The sequence below is a fragment of the Gymnoscopelus microlampas genome, assembly GCF_963454915.1.
Source record: "Gymnoscopelus microlampas genome assembly, chromosome: 1".
In the NCBI taxonomy this organism is placed as follows: Eukaryota; Metazoa; Chordata; class Actinopteri; order Myctophiformes; family Myctophidae; genus Gymnoscopelus; species Gymnoscopelus microlampas.
This window is the reverse complement of record NC_139962.1, coordinates 29,691,208-29,711,138: the sequence shown is the minus strand read 5'-3', so window position 1 is coordinate 29,711,138 and position 19,931 is coordinate 29,691,208. Positions and strand designations below refer to the sequence as shown.

At 40.4% G+C, this 19,931-nt stretch overlaps 1 protein-coding gene across 1 annotated transcript in view; it reads right to left on the bottom strand.

Annotated features, from left to right (window-relative positions):
- Window positions 1-8,570: 8,570 nt before the first annotated feature.
- Window positions 8,571-19,931, bottom strand: part of hnf4b (hepatic nuclear factor 4, beta) — a gene marked incomplete at both ends in the record, with an annotated part of 33,075 nt that continues 21,714 nt past the window's right edge. Inside the window, 7 exons of the mRNA XM_084054674.1 lie at window positions 8,571-8,707; window positions 11,313-11,435; window positions 12,356-12,613; window positions 13,900-14,052; window positions 14,512-14,599; window positions 15,601-15,756; window positions 16,843-16,949. Of these exons, the coding sequence (XP_083910800.1) occupies window positions 8,571-8,707; window positions 11,313-11,435; window positions 12,356-12,613; window positions 13,900-14,052; window positions 14,512-14,599; window positions 15,601-15,756; window positions 16,843-16,949 (1,022 nt within the window). The remainder of the gene's footprint in view (window positions 8,708-11,312; window positions 11,436-12,355; window positions 12,614-13,899; window positions 14,053-14,511; window positions 14,600-15,600; window positions 15,757-16,842; window positions 16,950-19,931) is intronic.

Below are 19,931 nucleotides of genomic sequence, written 5' to 3'. Positions count from 1 at the left end.
CTGGTCAACGTGATAGATGTGTTCCTCATTAGTCAAGGCACATGTGTAAGCAGGTCTAATGGCTGTCGGCCAAACGAGGCATGACTTTTGCCTGTTTAAAGTTTCAATTTTCAAAAAATTGCTATAGCGCCCCCGTTTGACCAATTGGAGTAAGATTGGTTTCAGTGATATTTGGAATGGCCCTTTACATTTCTGCAAAGTTTCAAAGAATGGTAAGTCTGCATGTATGTGTTAGGGGCAGATGAATAATTGTCATAAAACTGCAATATTCATTGGCTCATTAAAGCTTCATTTTTTCACTTATGGAAGATATTTTGCAAACGTTTTTTGGTATAGGTCCAAAGTTCATGTGTAAAAAGTTTCGTGCAGATTACTCAAAAATCCCAGGAGGAGATAGGTTTTAACTGTTTTTCATATAATTCAAAATGGTGGGAGATCTAAAGGTCAGAGGTCAAAAGTCAGAGTGTGAAAGTTGTTCAGCATGAGGAGACGCATGTGTGCATCGAAGTTTCATGGCTGTAGGTGAAACAGGGCATGAGTTGTACCTGTTCAAAGTTGTCATTTTCAACTGAGTGCTATAGCGCCACCTTTTGACGAAAGATTGTGAGATTTATTTTTTGATCGTTTTTCATGACCATCTACCATATGGCCGAGTTTCATAAAAAGCGACTGCACGGTTCAGCCAGAACTGGCAAAAACGGCAGAAGAAGAAGAAGAAGAAGAAGAAGAAATGGAATAATGCGAATAACAATATGGGTCCATGCTGGAAGCCTGGCCCCATAAAAAACAAACACCAGGCCATTATTTAATTAAAAAAGGTTCAAGAGTACAATATTCTTTATTTTTAGATCCTATTATAAGTATAAGAAAGTAACAAGAAAACTGGCAAAAAAAAGCATTAACTTTACAACAAGAAAAAGTTCTCCTCGGAGCATGATTTGCGGCATTTTGTTCAAAACGGGCCACTCAAGCAAACTTTAGGTGTCAATCTTAGCCAATCAGGATGGAATATGAAAAATCAAACGGATCTGTCTTGATCACATGACTATAGAGATCATGTGTACCGATTTGCTTGATATTTGGATTAAATCTGAATGAGTAACATAAAAAGGTGGTGGTGGCGGTATAAAAGGCAGATGTGAAAAATGCAGGGCAAAGGTTTTTCCTTGGCTTCTAGGGAGTGTGCATACAAAGTTTTACACAGATCCGTGCAGTTATAGGTAAAAACACACCTGTTATAGTGCCACCATGAGGCTGATTTGAGAAATTTCAAGTGCCATTTCTTCCTCGGCCTAGTGGGAATGTGCGTGAAAATTTTCACTGCAAACTTTGGAAGCCAATCTTAGCCAATCAGGATGGAATATGAAAAATCTGAAAGACTTGTTTGGTTCAATGACTATAGACTACTGTGAACCAATTTGTGAGAAAAAAAATGTTTTGCAAAAATTGGCCGCCTGGTGGCGCTATAACAGGCCCATGTGAAAAATTGGGCATAGGTTCTACTCTGGCATCCAGGTAGTGTGTGTGCACAGTTTTGCTGCGATCAGGCCAACAGTGCCAGAGATTAGCTGTTCACAGACAGACAGACGGACGGACGGACGGACGGACGGACGGACGGACAAAACATCTCGGCCATGCCTTTCGGCCTGGTGGAGACAATAACAACAGAACCATACGTTATGGGTTTCGTTAACCCTAACCCTAACTCTATAGAAGCACAATTATCTTTTTCTTATAATTCTGCATCCAAAATGCATTTTTTAAAATCGTATTTGTAATAGTAGCCTAAGTACTTTAATAAGCCGTTCTTTAAATGTTAAACACTGTACACACACTCCAGTAATTAACAGACACTGCAGCATTTTCTCTGGTCACTAAAGCAAACAAATTTGCCTACGGCTGCTTTGCCTGTTCAGGCCTTGACTGTTACCTGTGTCTGTCTCTCTTTACGCGGATTCTGATTGAAATTCAGCCCACGGAGAGAGTGGCCCTCCGCACAGCTATATTTAGGTAGGCTGGTTTCCTGTCATAAATCCATAACACAAAGGAGACTGCTGTCGGTCTGAGCTACCTGAGAGAGCAGTGAAAACATCTGGATGACTGACTGGTTTGGCCTTACTTGAGAGAAAGACGTGTTCTGTCTCTCACCACTGACCACGCTGAAGTGTTTATTTTACGGTGTATAATATTATGCATAATTAACAATGCTTATTTCTCACAGCTGTCGTTCTATCATAGGATCTTGTGAAGTTGGTGGTGTTACAAAAAGTCTCTATTGGAAACTGGTGCAAGACAAAAGATATTGGCACTGAAGTTAGGCTTGTTACGATTATAATATAATCGCCTGATCATCACGAGTATTAGAGATAATCTCAATTATTTTTGCATAATCATCAGAATTGTTTACATTTATCTGTATAAATTCATCTGTTGAGAAGTGGCAGAAGAATAGCCTCTTTCCCTTTTTGTGAACATTTTTGAAAGTATAAAATTATTAAATATATTATGGCTGTTTTGGCCATAGCACATTATTTATTTGGATTAATGGTACCCGTCATTGTCAGTAATTTCTTTGTATATTTGTGTTATTTGTTATATCTTCCCTGTGCAATTCTTCTTTAAAAAGCCTAAAAAGGAACATTTTTCCTATGATTAGAAAGAGTGGCAAGGGTTATAGGGAGGATGAGGGGGTCTGTATGGAAAAACTGATGGGTGCTGTAGCAGAGTTAAAGATGACAGTCTATGCTGTCAGTAAGCCAGTGAGCCAGTAAGCCTTCTAGGAACCAGAGATGAGCAGTCACATCAGTTAGCTCCTTTGATTCCAACTTGCTTTCTGGCGGTTTTAGTGTTATGTCTGCAAGCTGTTTATCCACCATGACTCCGTTCCCTCTTGCATCTGCATCTCTGCTGTCGATTAATTTAAATTAAATTCAAATGGCTTTATTGGCGTGATGTAACACCGTACCATACACGTTGCCAAAACAACTGTTTAAACATTGAAAAGCTAAACATGAATTAGAAAGCGTACTACAGTGAATAGTAAAAGTAAAACAAAAACAGATAATGTTCATAAACAAAGGTGATTGTTAATATCAGCACAGAAAACAAAAAAACTGTCATCAAATAAGGTGTAAGGTGACTGTCATTCACTGTCAAGTTTATGACAGGCAGCAACATGACTGATGCCGAAGCCTGATTTATGCTTGATTGGGCACTGGTGTCGCACATCAAAAACGCATTGCATCGTGACACATTTTGAGTTTGTAGATCTGCCCTTTTGGATTCATGACACCGGTTTAAGAATACATTATGCATTAACTCTTAGTAGGATTGTTTTCTTCTCGTTAATACTTATCATCTCCTACTGTTAAGTATATGAAATGTTTACTGTCGCTGTTGAAGGCTGCAGGGATTTTCCATTTGATGATCAAATTATAACAACCGTGATATGATTTCATTTTGGGATTTTTTTTAATGGGCTCTCATAAGTCTCTCATAAGTCCTACATTTATATAAATCCAACAATACTAAAGCTACTAATAAAGTATCTAGAAACCACTTTTTAACATGTAGCTGTACATGCTTCAATTTAATGAGCCTTGACAATGTTAGTGATTCTAAGGATTTATTTGGCCTTGGTGATGTGGTTGTTTTCTGCACAGTTTTTTCACAATCACCAGAAAATACTGAGTTTAGTTTACTAAGCTCAATCCAGGAGAGGAAAGCCACTCAAAATATATTTGCCTAACGTTTCACCTTTTAGAGATTAGTCAATGGCATATTTATGCACAGATAGAAGATGGCCAGCTAAGCCCTGTATCTCCAAAGTGTTTGGCAGTCCTTAGTTCCAAACTTCCCCCAACAGAGCTGTGGAAAGACGGATTGACATGAAGAGTGCCTCTGCAGTGGTGCAACAGAATAGGACCACATACCACAAATGTACCTTTTGGGTCTCGAGCTGAAAAGTTTGGGAACCCCTGACGTACTGTACTTCATATCATACAGTACCCAACACTGTCTAAAGTGGAACCTCCAGAATGGTGGAAAATGACAACCCAAGCAACTTGTTCTGTTTCGGATGCTTTCTTTGATAATAGCCCGAGATGATTCAGGGCCCCACAAGCTGTCAGCCATGCATGTCTCCAGCGGACGTTTTGAACCCCCCCCAGACTGGACTCTTGTCACTGGAGGATCTGGTCTGCCAACTGGCTGTGAGTGCTTCACTTGAACACTGATCACTGCACTGTCTGCTGGGCATGACAGATCAATAGACACACTGCCAGACACGGCAGCATGCAGGCCCCTCCTGGGATGGGAACCAGCATAGCAGCAGCAGCCATGTCACTCTGGTGAACCTCTTAACAGTGCCAAACAATGAAACTTGAGAATGAGAAGAAAAGCTATTAACAACATTCTCTCTCTCTCTCTCTCTCTCTCTCTCTCTCTCTCTCTCTCTCTCTCTCTCTCTCTCTCTCTCTCTCTCTCTCTCTCTCTCTCTCTATACTCAGATTCTTTCAGATCTTTACTTAAGTAAAAGTAGCAATAACACAATATCAAAAATACTCTTAAAAGTCCTTTATACAAAATTGTGCTTGAGTAAAATAAAAAACAAAAAAATCCTAGAGCTCTGGGGAGAGTTGTTTCTGGCAGCAGCCAGTTGGCAGGTCTGAATCTTCACTTATAGCTCAAACACCTTTCTCCTTTCTATTTCTATTGTTCACTAAACATGAATCGATTAACCACTTAGGCGTTATCTTATTCTTTGTAAACAACGGTGTCATGCAAAAACACAAAAGATTGCCAACCTAAAGCTCACAACACTTGTGACGCGAGCTTGCAGACTGCTATTTTCACTTTTTTTATGTTTTTTTTTTTTTTTTACTTTTTGCCTATAATGAAATTGCCCAAAATAGGGACAGATTATTAATCGATAAATGTATAATTTTTTTATAATTATTAAATCAAGTAAACTGTTGCACCCCTAGTTATATGTGTGTAGGCCACGTGTTGTTTGCATCCACAAGCAAGCCACATAACATTTTGATCCATGCTGAAATACTCAACACCCAGTTTGGTATAATTTGCCAGCACAATGTGTCATGTTTCGTTGTCTTTTTTTATAGTCTTCAACATAATTTCCAAGGATAGCAGCTGAAAATCAGTTTAGCTGACTGTAAATGAATGGGACATTTCCACAAACTTTGATCTATGCGCTTTATCCCTGTAAAAGTGTGTGTGTGTGTGTGTGTGTGTGTGTGTGAGAGACCATTTCCGTAACCCATAAATGTATTTACAGAGGGAATGTTCATTATGCATGCTTTCCAGGCATGCTCTTAGAAATCCTCTCGCAGGAAGAAATACTGAAATGATTTCACTTCTCAATCCTCCTGCTTCTGGAATAAACGCAGGTCGGCCAAAATCTCTTCCCTGAGATCTCTTCCCTGAGATGCAGTGGTGGAAAGTAACTATAGGTACATTTACTCAAGTACTAGCCTGGTTCCAGACCATAGACCCCGCCCACTCTCTGAGTGATTATCAGACTGAAGCTCCACGCAGCTTCAGTCTGATAATCAGGCTACTCAAGTACTGTACTTAAGTACAATTTTGTGGTACTTTTACTTTACTTGAGTGTTACCATTTTTCAACACTTATATACTACTCCACTACATCTCAGAGGCAAATATTGTACTTTTTTAAGCCACCACAATTATTTTTTGTTACTATTTTACATATAGTACATGAACAAATTAAGCCCTATTTTATACGTAGGCTGTTTTGACGCGTTGTGAGCTTGTAGATTGGCTGTTTTTGAAAACGTTTGACAAATAAATAAATACAAATCTGAGTACATCTTACTCTCAGGAAGAAATAGTGAAATGATTTAAACTTCTCAATCCTCCCTCGCCTGCAATGTAATGAAGGCAGGTCGACCCAAATCTCTTCACCTGAACCTGAGATGCAGTGCTACTGAGCCAATTACTGTATGAAGCAGCATAAAAACACAGTTTTGGCTGCAGAGGAGTCAAACGGAGCCAGCAACCAGAGAGGCTGAAAATGGGTCAGGGAAGGTGATGGGCAAGTTGAAAGATCCAATATGAGTCGTGCGAGGCACGAGTTTTGAAGTTAATTCCCTCGTTCTTTTTCTCCACCCAGAACATCTTTGAGGACAAGGTTGAAATGGAAGTCATACATGGATCAGTCAGAGGAGCTTCAGTGTTTGGGATGAGTCATGGCAACGATTTGAAAACAGTGGTTTTCAAACTTTTTTTTCACATTTTATTTGATCAATTTGGGGTTCATGCCAAGGACCCCAAATTGATATGTAGTCGGCTGCAGACCCGCCATCTGAAAAGATTTTGTCCCAGGGGCCCCCGTAAGAGAAGATTTGTGTTAAATATTTTCAAATGTTTTCAAGAGCTTGTAGATCTGCTATTGTCACTATTGATATTAATTTGTACTTTTTAAATAAGTATTTTTTCTAAAGCATGTTCTTTTTAAGTATTTTAAAGTACTCCAATACTTTAACTCAAGTACAAATTTGACAGAGCAACTTTCGATTGTAGTTGAGTAATATTTGACCACTATCTACTGGGGTTGAGTACTTTGTCCACCACTGCTCCTTGTGAGCAGTGTCATGAGCTGGGTTGGAATCAGACTCCGGTGTCATGCGTGATGTCTCTCCCCTCTCTCTGCCAACGGCTTCCCGTCTCTCTACACTCCCCTATGTCTAATAAAGCAATCGAAATGCCACACAAAAGTGTGAGTGGCTCACGCTTAATTAATATTCCTTTGTACGACGAACCATAAATCAGGATTTACTGGGATTTACAGGATTTAGCACAGGGGGTTAAAGTGTTGTTTAGATTATATCTGTCTGTTGTGGATATTGTTGCCATCGCAGTTAGTTAGTGTTGCTGACTCTGTTGGTATAGATTCGGTATTTGAGGTGGGAAAATAAGCACAGGTTGGCTAGAGAGACTGAGCCTTTCATTAAGCAGTCTCCCCCCCCTTCTAAACTCTGATGACTCATCACAGACCCTTAGACGTCATCTTCTGCGCTGACCTCTCATCCCTTACACCCAGAGGTGGAAAGTAACTTTGTACATTTACCCAAGTACTGTACTTAAGTACAGTCCTCCTGAGGTACTACTTCTTTACATAAGCGTTTCCATTTTTGTATAGTCCACTACATCTCAGAAGCAAATATTCTAGCCTCCTTTTACATTTTTTTTGTTGCAGGCGATCTACAAGCTCACAATGTGTCGCACCGTGGCACTTGTACAGTAGAAACAAAAGTTTGACAAACGTTTTGCTACTTTAAATATATTTTGATGACTCAAGTACTCAAGTAAAGTTTGAATACAGACCTTTTACACTTAACAGACAACAGACAATGTTTAAATTGTGGTATTGCTTCTTTTACTTAAGTAAATAATCTGTCTGAGTCATCACAGAGCCTAGAGGTCGTCTCACAGCAGGACTTGCTCATGAACCTTTACTGGCTTCACTCAGCCCCACCCATAGCAAGCAATGGTGCAAAGCAATCGTGCTTATGAGTTTCAGGCATTACTATTTGTTTACCTACCTACCTGACACACCAGGGTCTAAACCTCTCAGTGGAAGAGTAGGGAGACCACCTCCAACCACTGCAGATGTGCTAGTTATATTGGATTGAAATGCTTTACCATACAAGTTGGTTAAAATAATGTTTAATTCATTCAAACAAGTTCCAGAATGCAGCTTTAATTATGATTAATGCCATTCAATTCTCAGTTTTTGCAAGCAGCAATGACTTTATCTATGATACTGCGCAAGAATAACACTACTTTTAACTGCTGTTAAAGCAGCATTCAATATCAGCATTTTTATAAGAAGCGTTCCATTTAGCATTCCATATTTTGCCATGAACAGTACAGCAAGGGATATTAGCAAAGAATTGGATTCCCTCAGATCCTCAAAGGGCAGGAAAATACTTTCTAAACAGGCTTTGTGCGCCCTCTGCTGTCAAGTTAGACACAGTCCCCCCACAGTTGAAATAAGTTTTCAGTGCCAAGATCCACTCAGCTGTGACATGATTTCAGCCCTTTCACCATGAGCTCACTGTCTCCTACTCCCTCTTTCTCTTCTACTGGATTCTGATTTGTAGTTATTATTCTTTATATATTGTTGCCTGTCTACGTGCTGAATGTCCTCTGAGATTAATAAAGTACGTACAATATGTACCCAATCCCAACACACAGCTCCTTGGCCAAAATAACATGGAATAATCATTTTTTATTGTTTGTACTGAAAAATATTAGCATGCAGTTTATTTTTGTTCAAAGGCACAAAACGGAACAGTGCAAAGACTAAGAATCATTTTGACATATTTATTGTTGGTCCAAGTAAAAGTCTACTATTTTTTGGGTTAAATACATTGTTAAGTGATCTTTATTTGGACTGAAAACATCACACTAAGGACTTGAACGATCCCTCTGTGTGCTTGGTGAAAGCAGAACGTGTGTGTGTGTGTTTTGTGTATGTTAGTGTTAGTTTAGTTCTTCCCCGCCCTCTCTTTGGTTAAGTAGCTGCTATTCTTTTAGATGTCTCTGAGAGGCAAGTGTAGACAGGTGCCACTGGCACGCTGTAGGCACACTGGCACCCTCGCCGCATCTGTACACCTCAGTGCCAGTCTGTGTGGGCACCTGCTGGGACGCCACTTGAAGAGCTGTGTGAGACAGTTGGGACATAAAAATTGGCACTAAATTAACGACATGGACAATCAAATCAATATCGTTGACCCTTACTGTGTAAACACCACAATTATCGTAATGTCACAAATGAGAACGTGTGCAGGTATTAATTCACTTAACACTGCATGTGAAGTCATTGCAAGTGAGAACATCCACTGTCAGAGACCACAGCACAGATGTGATAGAATTACTGTAGTTACATTAACCCATTAAGACCGGGAACGCACGTCATTTGGCTATATATAAAAATAGCAGATATACAAGATATACTAGCTCATAGCGCAGCACTAGCTCATAGAGTGCCACGCTATGAGCTTGTAGATCTGCTATTTTTAGAAAAATCATGAAAATTTGAGCAAATCTTTGAATATATATTTATATATTTTTAAAGCGAACATTTGTAACTCAAATCTTTGCTTCTGGGGATTCTACAAATGTCTAAATCCTAACAGTTTTCTGAAAAATGTATGTTGCTATAATGTCAGTGGTTCTCAAACTTTTTTCCTGTCAAGGACCACCCAAAATGATATGTATTTGGGCGCGGACCCCCATCTCAAAATATTTTGTTCTAGGCCCCCCCCCCCCCTCCAGAAGCAAAGATTTGCTATATATATTCAAATATATATATATATATATATATATATATATATATATATATATATATATATATATATATATATATATATATATATATATATATATGTATATATATGTGAGTCAAGTTGTCATGACAACATGTTTACCTAGAGAAACTATAGTTATTATTTATATTTATTTAGACTCCCAACATCACATATATATATATATATATATATATATATATATATATATATATATATATATATATATATATATATATATATATATATTCAAGAATCTACAAGCTCATCTATGAGCTTGTAGATCTGCTATTTTTGAATAGCCAAAGAAATCTAAAGTGACACTGATGCTTTCCCGAATTGAATGGGTTAATGCTAGATGACAGATACAGTATCAAACATCCCTCACATGAGCTCGGAGCCGCAGAGTCTGAGCTCATGGTCATGGCGAGGTTGCACTGACCCAGGGCCCAGGGCAGGTTGAATAAGGCTTGGGGCGAGAAGAACTGCCATGGACCCCCTGATGGACCGGCCATGGGTGAATAAAGACTATGAGCTCACCGCATGTTATTTAACTTATCTTGACAGCACAAGGGTTGTTACCCAGGAGGATGCTTGCTTTGTTGTGCATGTTTACCTTAAAGGAAGCACTTCACCCATTATCAACCTTATCTTCATATTAAAGGGATAGTTCACCCCCCAAAAAAACTCTTTTTCTATCGATATATTTTTTGTTTTTGTCTAGGGTTAGGGTTATACGCCAATAATTTGATGACCAGCCGACCGATAGGCAGTGGTTCCAGTGGAGACACAAAGGAGACTCTTTTGTGTCTCCTACCGGAACCGCTGCCGGTCATCAAATTATTGGCTTAGGAATTTGACAAAAAACAAAAAAATATCCATGAATTCAAGTCTCCATGGGGTGACTATATAATCGATAGGAAAAAAATAATTTGGGGGTGAACTATCCCTTTAATAGAGTACCGAAGACCTGACGTCAATCACACTACCCCTGGGTCACAGCGTTATTTTTTTGTATTGGATTTTCCATATGCAAATCTTAGATTGCGTCATTTATGATATTGAGTTACATTTGATAACGTCTGTGTTTGTAACGTAATCAAATTATCCAATACTTTGGATACATTTGAACGTTTTCACCGTCAGTTGATGCTTCATATATCCATATGAGTAAAATCGCCGATTTGTTTATTCCTGGAACACAGTTCTTATATGAACGCGATCTAAGATTTGCCAATGGGATTTCCAATACAAAAAATGACGCCGTGACCCAGGGGGATAGTGCCCTCTAGTGGCAGTGATGTCAGACCTCGTGCTCTATTGGTCCTCACTAATGCTCGTTAAAAGATGGCACAATTTCCGTCATCGACGGGGATTCCAGGCTAATGGAAAGTACTGCCTTTCTCCTCCTGGAAAGTTAGCATGCTGAAATAGAAGCCATTGTTCTTGCATTAATAAAATAAAAAGTTTGAAATCTTGTTTGAAATGAGTGGTTCTGAACCTGTGGGTCGGGACCCCCAGGGGTGTCCGCACATGATTTTTTTGGGGGGGTCCCCAGTGAATTGATAATTTAAGGACTTAAAAAACATAAAAAAAAAGAAAGAAAAAAAAAGACCATTACTGCATCAAAGTAATCAACAAACTAAAAACTATAGAAACTGGTCCATTATTGGCCAAATTGTCAAATAATATAAGAAAGAGTCCAACATTGTGAAAATAGCCGATCTACAAGCTCACAACGCTTATGAGTGCTTGTCAGGCTGGCCCAAATATGATTATTTTGGGGGGTCCCCAGCCCAATTATGATTATATTGGGGGGTCCCCAGCTCAAATATGATTATTTTGGGGGTCACAGCCTGAAAAGGTTGAGAACAACTGATGTACAGTATGTTTTGTAAAAATCTTCCAGAACCAGAACTAAACGAAGCACCAAACACAGTAACGCTGAATAGAAGCTCACCAGTGGGCACAGGAAGGATGACAGAGGTGAAGTTGCTGGGTAAACCTTCAAGTCCTAATAGCTGGTCCTGAGTCAGGCTATTATCCGGAGGAAGGGGAACGGTCAGCACATCTGGAGTGGATCCTGGGGGGTAGGCAGAGGAACATTTAACTCATTAATCTAAGGCCTGATTTATAATCGGTTGATTTACAAGCTCAAGTGTCACAGCGTGACATGTTGTGAGCTTTATGCTTCTTTGTCAAATTTGTGACTGTGGTTTTGTAATACTTTAATTCAGTGCTTTAAAAACAATAATATATATATTTGTTTATAAGTCGCTAGCTAGCAGTTTCGATTCCTGGCAGCACTGCCCCCAGCTTGGCCGGGTGCCTCCACAAACACAAATGGGAATTCAACTGACATTCGCTGTGGGAAGCCTTAGATGGAGCATGGCTTTGTTGCTGCAAATCCATGACTAACCAGCAGGGTGCACTAGCCCCCCTGCTAGTTGGTCAAGGTGGCAATTCGGCAAGAGAAACTGGGGGAGACTGAGTGAACCTCCGCACCTGTTCACTGTCCCGGTGAAACCCCTATATTTTCAAATAGCCAAAGTATAAAATAGAGATTAAGTGGTATGTAATCTATGTTTTGTAATAATAATCAAAATCTACAAAGTCTAGTAACTAAAGTTTTCAAATGATAGTGGAGTAGAAAGTACAGTAGCCTATTTGCCTCTGAGATGTCAGTGGAGTTGAAGTATAAAGTATCAAACAATGGAAATACTCAAGTAAAGCCAAAGCACCTCCAAAGTGTGCTTAAGCACAGTGCTTGAATAAATATACTAGGTTACTTTCCACCACTGGAGAGGAGCGACTGGTGACTCCATGTTTATCGGAGCAGAGGAGGCACGTGGTTGTCTACCCCTCCTCAGACCGACAGTAGGTGGGTTGTGCTGCGACAGGGATCACAGCTGGGGGGGAATTGGCAATGGCTAAATTGGGAGAAAATAGGGAAAATGCAGAAAAGGAAAAAAGAAGAAAGAAGTAGCTGACAGTGATTCCTACCTGTTGGTGGAGCCCGTTCCGCGGCCGCTTCCTCCCCAAGAAGCATCTCCTGGAGCAGGCTGTCTATCCTGGCGTCCCCCAGTAGCCGTGCGAGGTGGAGCGTCTCCACCATCTGCCACGCCACACTCTGTAGGGGGGGCAGCATTAACAGGAGCTCCCCGAAGCGACCCCGTTGCTCAACAGTTGCTTCATCCAGCAACACCTGGGCCTGGAAACGCAGATGCCGTACCGTCTGAGGGCTCTGTAAGCCTGGGCAGTCTGGAATGACATGTACACAACACAACAATACCACAGGGACGAGTGACGTTTTTATTAAGAATCTCACGGTACTAATCTATCTACTGCGGAATGGCAATAGAATGGACAGGAGGAGATGCATGGTGTACATGGATGTCAATGTAGTAAAACTATTATTTACCAATACCTACAAATCCTTAAAGAAAGCTTGGCCAATGTATACTAATATAGTAGACATGATTATCTACTGGGAAAAAAAGAAAGCCTTTGCGAGAAGCTTTTGTTAAACTTTTCTAGAGATACTGTATGGTCTTGGAGGACAGACATGTGTTTGTCTGTATTGTACTGTAGCTTAGGGGTGCAACTATCAATTATTTTCCTATCGGTTACTCTATACATTACCTTTTCGATTAATGAAATCATTGAGAAGCAGGCTTTGTTCGATAATGTCTCTTATTTTTTTATTTAGATAAATATATTTGACTAAATCGATTAGTCTGTGATGAACCACTTAAGGCCTTTTTTATAATTAAGTGTCGCACAAAAATAGCCGATCGATTATCAATTACTTTTTTATAATGGATTAAATGGATTAGTTCTAACTGTTGTACCCCTGCTGTATAGCTGTCATATTATAGCTGTCATGGTGTGATTGTGGGACTGGTTGTGCTGCTGCTGAGTCACATTGACCAGTTAGTTCTCTGGTCCTCCAGCTGTAATCACAGGACCAAGCTAAATAGGCCATAAAGTCCTGCAGGCAGCCACCTCTCCTCTGAAAGCCTGTCATCATCACACCCTCATATTATTATTAGATTCCCCCACAGTGCAGTGAAACTAGACAGCCCAGACTAATGTGCATGTTCCAAGGACAGAAGAAAAGATAGAGACCCAAGAGAAAGCTGGCTATAGCTAAAGATTCCTGGCAAGGTGTCTGCTTTTGTCTGGGAGACAGTCTCAGCCATGACAGTGGAGCATGACAGTCTGACAGTGGTTCTCAAAGTGGGGTCCGGAGCCCCCCCGGGGGTCCTTGAAGGCGTTCCAGGGGGTCCCCAGCAAAATCAGTTGAACCACTTTAACCCTATTTTGTGCTTTGGATATTCAAAAATAGCCGATCTACAAGCTCATATCGCGTCACATAATTCTTTTAAACACTAACCTTTTCCTCTGGGGGTCCCTGGCACAAAAATATTTTTAGATGGGGGTCCGCGGCCAATAACATATACATTTTGGTGTCCTTGACATGAAAATGTCTGAGAAGCACCCCAATATCAGATCAGTGACAGTGACCCGCATGTTGAATTACTGACCGGGGTCAAAGAAGACGATGGTTCTGAGGCAGGCCACCTCTCCGTCAGTGATGTCCAAGTCTCTGAGAGGTTTGACCAGCTCCTCCTGGATACGAACAGCCACTCTGGACACCTCTATCTCCGCACCTCCCACTGGGATTACAAAATCATTACCTGTCCACCAAACATAGAGAAAACATACTCTGTTGGACAATATAACAACAACATATAATTGTAAATTGCAGTATGAACATGGGATATGCAGTACAGTGGTTCCCATGTTACCCTTTCTGATCAGGGTGTACACGCACGCACGCACGCACGCACGCACGCACGCACGCACGCACGCACGCACGCACGCACGCACGCACGCACGCACGCACGCACGCACGCACGCACGCACGCACGCACGCACGCACGCACGCGCGCACGCGCACACACACACACACACACACACACACACACACACACACACACACACACACACACACACACACACACACACACACACACACACACACACACACACACACACACACACACACACACACACACACACACACCGTATATATTACATGCATATAAACCCAAATTATGATAGAACGAAGCCATCGTAAAAAATATCTATGTTACCTAAAAGGATGAGATTATTGTACGGTAGAGAGCGTCTCGCAACTCCTAGGATGAGATGTTCTGCAGAGTGGGCTCGTAACAGGGATACCTGCAAATGCACACATACTGTACAGTCAAATACAGCTGAACACTTTAGAATAGTTCGTGAACCTGAACATCGACTACAGCTGTAAAATGAAAACAAGCGTTCAACCAGAATAAATACAAATAATCTGACTGACTGTTTATGTAATACATGCATGCAGCAAAAAAAAAGCAAGCAAAAACAAATCTCTCAGCTGAGTATTTTTGTTAGGCTGTACCAATCTGTGATTTGTGTGAAAGGAGTCCTCCCGCACTGTGTTTCCCAAACAATATGTAGAATTATGATTTTCTAAACCTATGTTCTTGCTGTTCTACATACAGCCAACCAGTCAATCGCAGATTGAGGCTGTAACTTTTATGAAATCTCAGAGACCATTAGGGTTTCATAGAAGATGCTTCTGAACATCAATTTACCATTTTTAGCAATAGAATATTCGATTGCTAGTTTGACCCATTCTGATACTCTTTAATCTTATTTAACCCTTTAAGACCGGGAAAACATCATGTGTGTCATTTTAAGATTTCTTTAGCTATTCAAAAATTGCAGATACACAAGCTCATACGGTTCTGTCAAATGTCTCAACAAATGTCTTCATTGAAAAACTAGTGTCGCTATATCAGTGGTGCTCAAACTTTTTCTCGTCAAGGACCCCCAACATTATATGTTTTTGGCCGCCGATCCCCATCAAAATATGTTGTTCCAGGGACCCCCCAGAAGCAAAGATTTGAGTTAAAAATTCAGTTTAAAAAAAAGAATTATTCAACACAAATGTTCAAGATTTTTCAATAATAGCATTTACAAGCTCATACCGCTATGAGCTTGTAGATCTGCTATTTTGAATAGCCCAAGGCATAAAATAATGGTTATAGCCAAAAATCTAAAATGACACGGTATGTGTTCCTGGTCTTAATGGGTTAAAAATGGACTGAAATTAGTCCATGTGCATGTTAAGGTGTACAGTCAAATGCATGTTAAGGTTCTACAGTAAGTCGAGGCTTTCATACCCTGTCGTCTATTGGGAGGCTGCAAAACTCTGGGATGCACTTTGCCCATTCGACCAGCAGGAGGAGCTGCTGCTTCATGGACTCGAACACGTCTCCCACGCAGGCTATCTTCTTGGTGTTGATGTCACAAATCACTGGCAAGGCCATGGCTGGGAACTGAAAGTGGCAAATGAGAGCATCTCAGTGGGCCTGGGTGTTGGTGTGATGTGGGAATGAACTGGAGGAGAGGGTGGGCGAGTTGGGGGAATGGCAGGCGAGATAGGTGTGTGATCAGTTGTTGAAGAAGTATTCTCATTTTGGATTTAAGTAAAAGTAGCAGTACCACTGTGTAAAGATACTTTGACGTCAAAATATACAGTACCAAAGTAAAAGTACATTTTCAAACCTGTTCAAAAATAGCCGATCTACAAGTTCACAACGTGACACTTTGTGAACACTTTGGGAACTTGTAGATCGGCTATTTTTGAATAGCCGAAATTGAAAATAGGACTTAACTGTTTAATGCATGTTTTGTATTACTAAACTAAACTGCAAAGTAACTAGAATTATCAAGTATACGAAAAATGTACATACCGTTTCTCAAGTAAAAGTACCTCAAAATGTTACTGTACAGTAAATGGACCTAGTTACTTTCCACCACTGCAAGATGGGAAGGTAATAGTTATGGTGGGAGTGAAGATGGTACTTGGTGTGTGAGGTCGTTCTGTCACAAATAATTGTAACAAAATGTAGCACGTGTAGGAAGGAGAGAGCAGCACTGTCAGACAGTGATCAGAGTGCCTTGCTGACCTCAGGAAACATCACAGGATGGAACGTACCCTGGTCTCATTTACTGGTTCATTTGTCAATCATCCATTTCATTTCTGCGCATTCCTTCCACATGCAAAACGGGATATCTGGTTGTTATTATGCATCTGAAGGTAATTGAACATTGCTGCACAATCCCAGACCTAGCGCTGCAATTAAAGAGTCTCTGATTAGATGGGGTCCCTGGGCAATTTTATACTTTCTAAGGAGTAACTGAATCCAGCCTGGAGCTAGAATCTCCAGGGAATTTAATGGCTTGCCTGTCTAAAGTGCAGCCTGTATCCTCTCGATCTATGGTCCTTTATCTGCATGTTTCTCAGAAACAGATAAGGGCTCTCTCGGCCGGGCTGTGTGGGAAATGGAAGCCTATATGTTTCCAACATAAGACTTTGTATCTAAGAATAAGCCGAGTGTTTTGAAGTGACAGTGTGATACCTGATTCACGGTGGCCTCAGCTTGCAGCAGCACGTTGATGGATAGAGTGCACACCCCCTGTCCCTCTGCTCTGTAGATGCTGATGCGGTCGCGCTCATTCTGCACAGCTGGGAATAAAACAAAGGTAGGGACCATTAGGAAAGTCTCTGGGTACTAGTAGTGAAACAGTTAATCGAACTAATTGATTTAACCTTTATTGAAAAACGTTGATTATAATACAATTTTTAAAAAATGGGGGGGGGGGGGGGGTTCGGGGGGGGGGGGTGGAATATTGTTTGTTCAAAAGTTTTATTTTACAGGTATTTTGGAATTTATCTGTGACACCGTTGTACGACAAAGTATAAAATAGGGCTTAAGTTTTGAAATGGGACTACTGCAGCCCTGCTGGGTACACCCCGAAATGCCAAAGAAAAGCAAAAGTGTCTTTTTCCTCCCATGACCTGGACGGCAGTGTTTGCACAGTACCAACTGTTGGCTGGGCAATAAACCGAACATTATGTAAAAAAAAAGATATTTAGACCCAATAACCGACTTAATGTTGCTCATGTAGGTTAATCGAATATTCGAGAAGCAATTTAATCGTAATAACCGTTAATTAATTAATCTTACGAGGCAAAAGTTTGAAATAATGGTGATATTGATTTGAAGTGATGTTGCCTAGTCTTAGTACCAACGCCATGCTGGGAGCCCAGTCAGTAGTGGAGGAGAGGCAGTGGTGGAAAGTAACAAGTATATTTACTCAAGTACTGTACTAAAGTACTATTTTAATGCAATTTTTTCAATACAGGACTTTTACTTGTAACAGTGTGTCTACATTGTGGTAATCTGAGTACTTCTTGTTCTTCTGCAGATCTGAGTACTTCTTCCACCACTGAGGAGAGGAGGGAAGCTGCTTGCAACATCTCCTGAAAGGTGCATCCCACAAGTCCAAAAATACCTCATCCTCCTGTCCTCCACTCTCACCTTCCATCCTGTGTGACATGGACATTGATGTTTGTGTGACTGTCCCAACAGTGGAGGAGAGACAGAAGCTGCTTAAAAAGCCTCCTGAAGTCTCCATCAGCAGAGGAGGCTGATATGTAGGCTCTCCACCAAGTACAGGTATAACTGTTTAGAGCTGCAACTATTCATTGTTTTCCAAGCGAAAATTCTGTATATATATATTTTTAGGAATCAAATAGTCGAGAAGCAACTTTTTTAATTTATTTTTTACTTATCGCCTATAATCACATGCCCAAAATAATAATCGATAAATCCGATTAACTGTTGCATATAACTGTTTAACTTGCCCTTAGTTTCTTGATCGTTTTATTTGGTGGTGATAGGACATTTAACCGCTTAAAGCCCTTTATACTTATTTGAACAGGGTCACCCAGGGCTCTATACTCTCCTTGCTGAAAATAGCCGATCAACAACGCGTCTAAACTTGGCGCGGTTTGAGCTTGTATATCAGCTGTTTTGGCCAAATATTTGCCTCAGAATATGGACACTAGGCTTCCTGTGGTTAATTAAGAAAAACATTAATTTCACAGTTAAAATATGCCGTCAATATTGAAAAGATGCGTGGTATTGAGATGGGAGGAAATTAAAAGTCAGTAAGTAATTAAAAGTTTAGCAATAGAGCCTCAGTTTTCTTTGCCATTCCCTGCCTTGATTTAAAGTGGAAAAAGTTGAAAGGTGGCTAATGAATTCCCTTCTTTATTGTATTCAGCACATTAACGAACACAAACATTATTGTGAGCAGTATTTTGATTCTGCCGATGATATAATGTTAAATAAAACCTTGTTTACAAGTTGTATCTCCATCTCATGGGAGATAAAGCCTGGAAAAGGACCACCACCGCAAGAGTCTAACCGGAAGTACCCACAAAGTACAGAACGTACAGGGCTGCAGACTAGTACATGTTGTCACTTTTGGCAGTAGTAGTTGTCTAGCCTTTCATTAAAACGTATCACATACATTGACATGTGGAATATGCGTGTGGGGGCAGCTTGATAATGTGGATTGTGCTTCACAGCGGAGACACTCGCATAGTGTTGCTGACGGTGCAGAAACCTCGTATGTAGATCTACTATTTTTAAATTTTATTTTAAGGCAAAGTCAAATTGATGAAGTATGTCTCTGGGTTTTATAAATATTGAACCAACGAAAAGTATTAACGAGAGTGTGTGACTGAATAATAACTACATTGGATCGAATGGAATGCAGATTATTATAATTTTTTTCCCATCTCCTGAAAAGTAACAGCTTTGGACATACATGGTTTCCCCCCCGACAGCCACGATATTTGGTGACCCCTAAAAGAAATTCATTAGAAAGAGAGCAATGTGGATGGCCTCCGTCTGATTCCAATATGCCCCCACAAAGTCAGACAACAAGGCCCGGTCTCTGAGCAATCAGTCATCAGAGCTGTCCTCTCAGCAACCAATCAGGAGCCTATTAACCCATTCAATCCGGGAACGCATCTGTGTCATTTTAGATTTCTTTGGCTATTCAAAAATAGCAGCTATACAAGCTCATAGTGCGGCACTATGAGCTTGTAGATCTGCTATTTTTGAAAAATCGTGAAAATGTTTGCAAATCTTTGAATAGATTTTAAAGCGAACATTTGTAACTCAAATATTTTTTTAGGTCGGGGTCCGTGGCCAAATACACATCTAAAAATGTTTTCTAATCCTAACAGTATGTTGCTATAATCAATCAGTGGTGCTCCAACCTTTCCATGTCATGGACCACCCAAAAGTACGGATCGGAGTTAAAAATGTTCGCTTTAAAACATATATTATATATATTCAAAGATTTGCACAAGATTTCCAAGATTTTTCAAAAAAAATGCAGATCTATAAGCGTGTAGCGCGACTATGAGCTTGTCGATCGGCTATTTTTGAATAGCCAAAGAGATCTTAAAATGACACAGATGCGTTCCGGGTCTTAATGGATTAATCAAACTAGAGCAGCAGCGAGAACAGGAGAGTCCCTTTCTGCTCCAGCGACATGGCCCTGCGTGACAGTGTCACAAATGACTCTTCTATGATACACCAGTTGAGTGATAGATTGAAATAGCCCGATGGTGGTGAGAGAGAAGAGG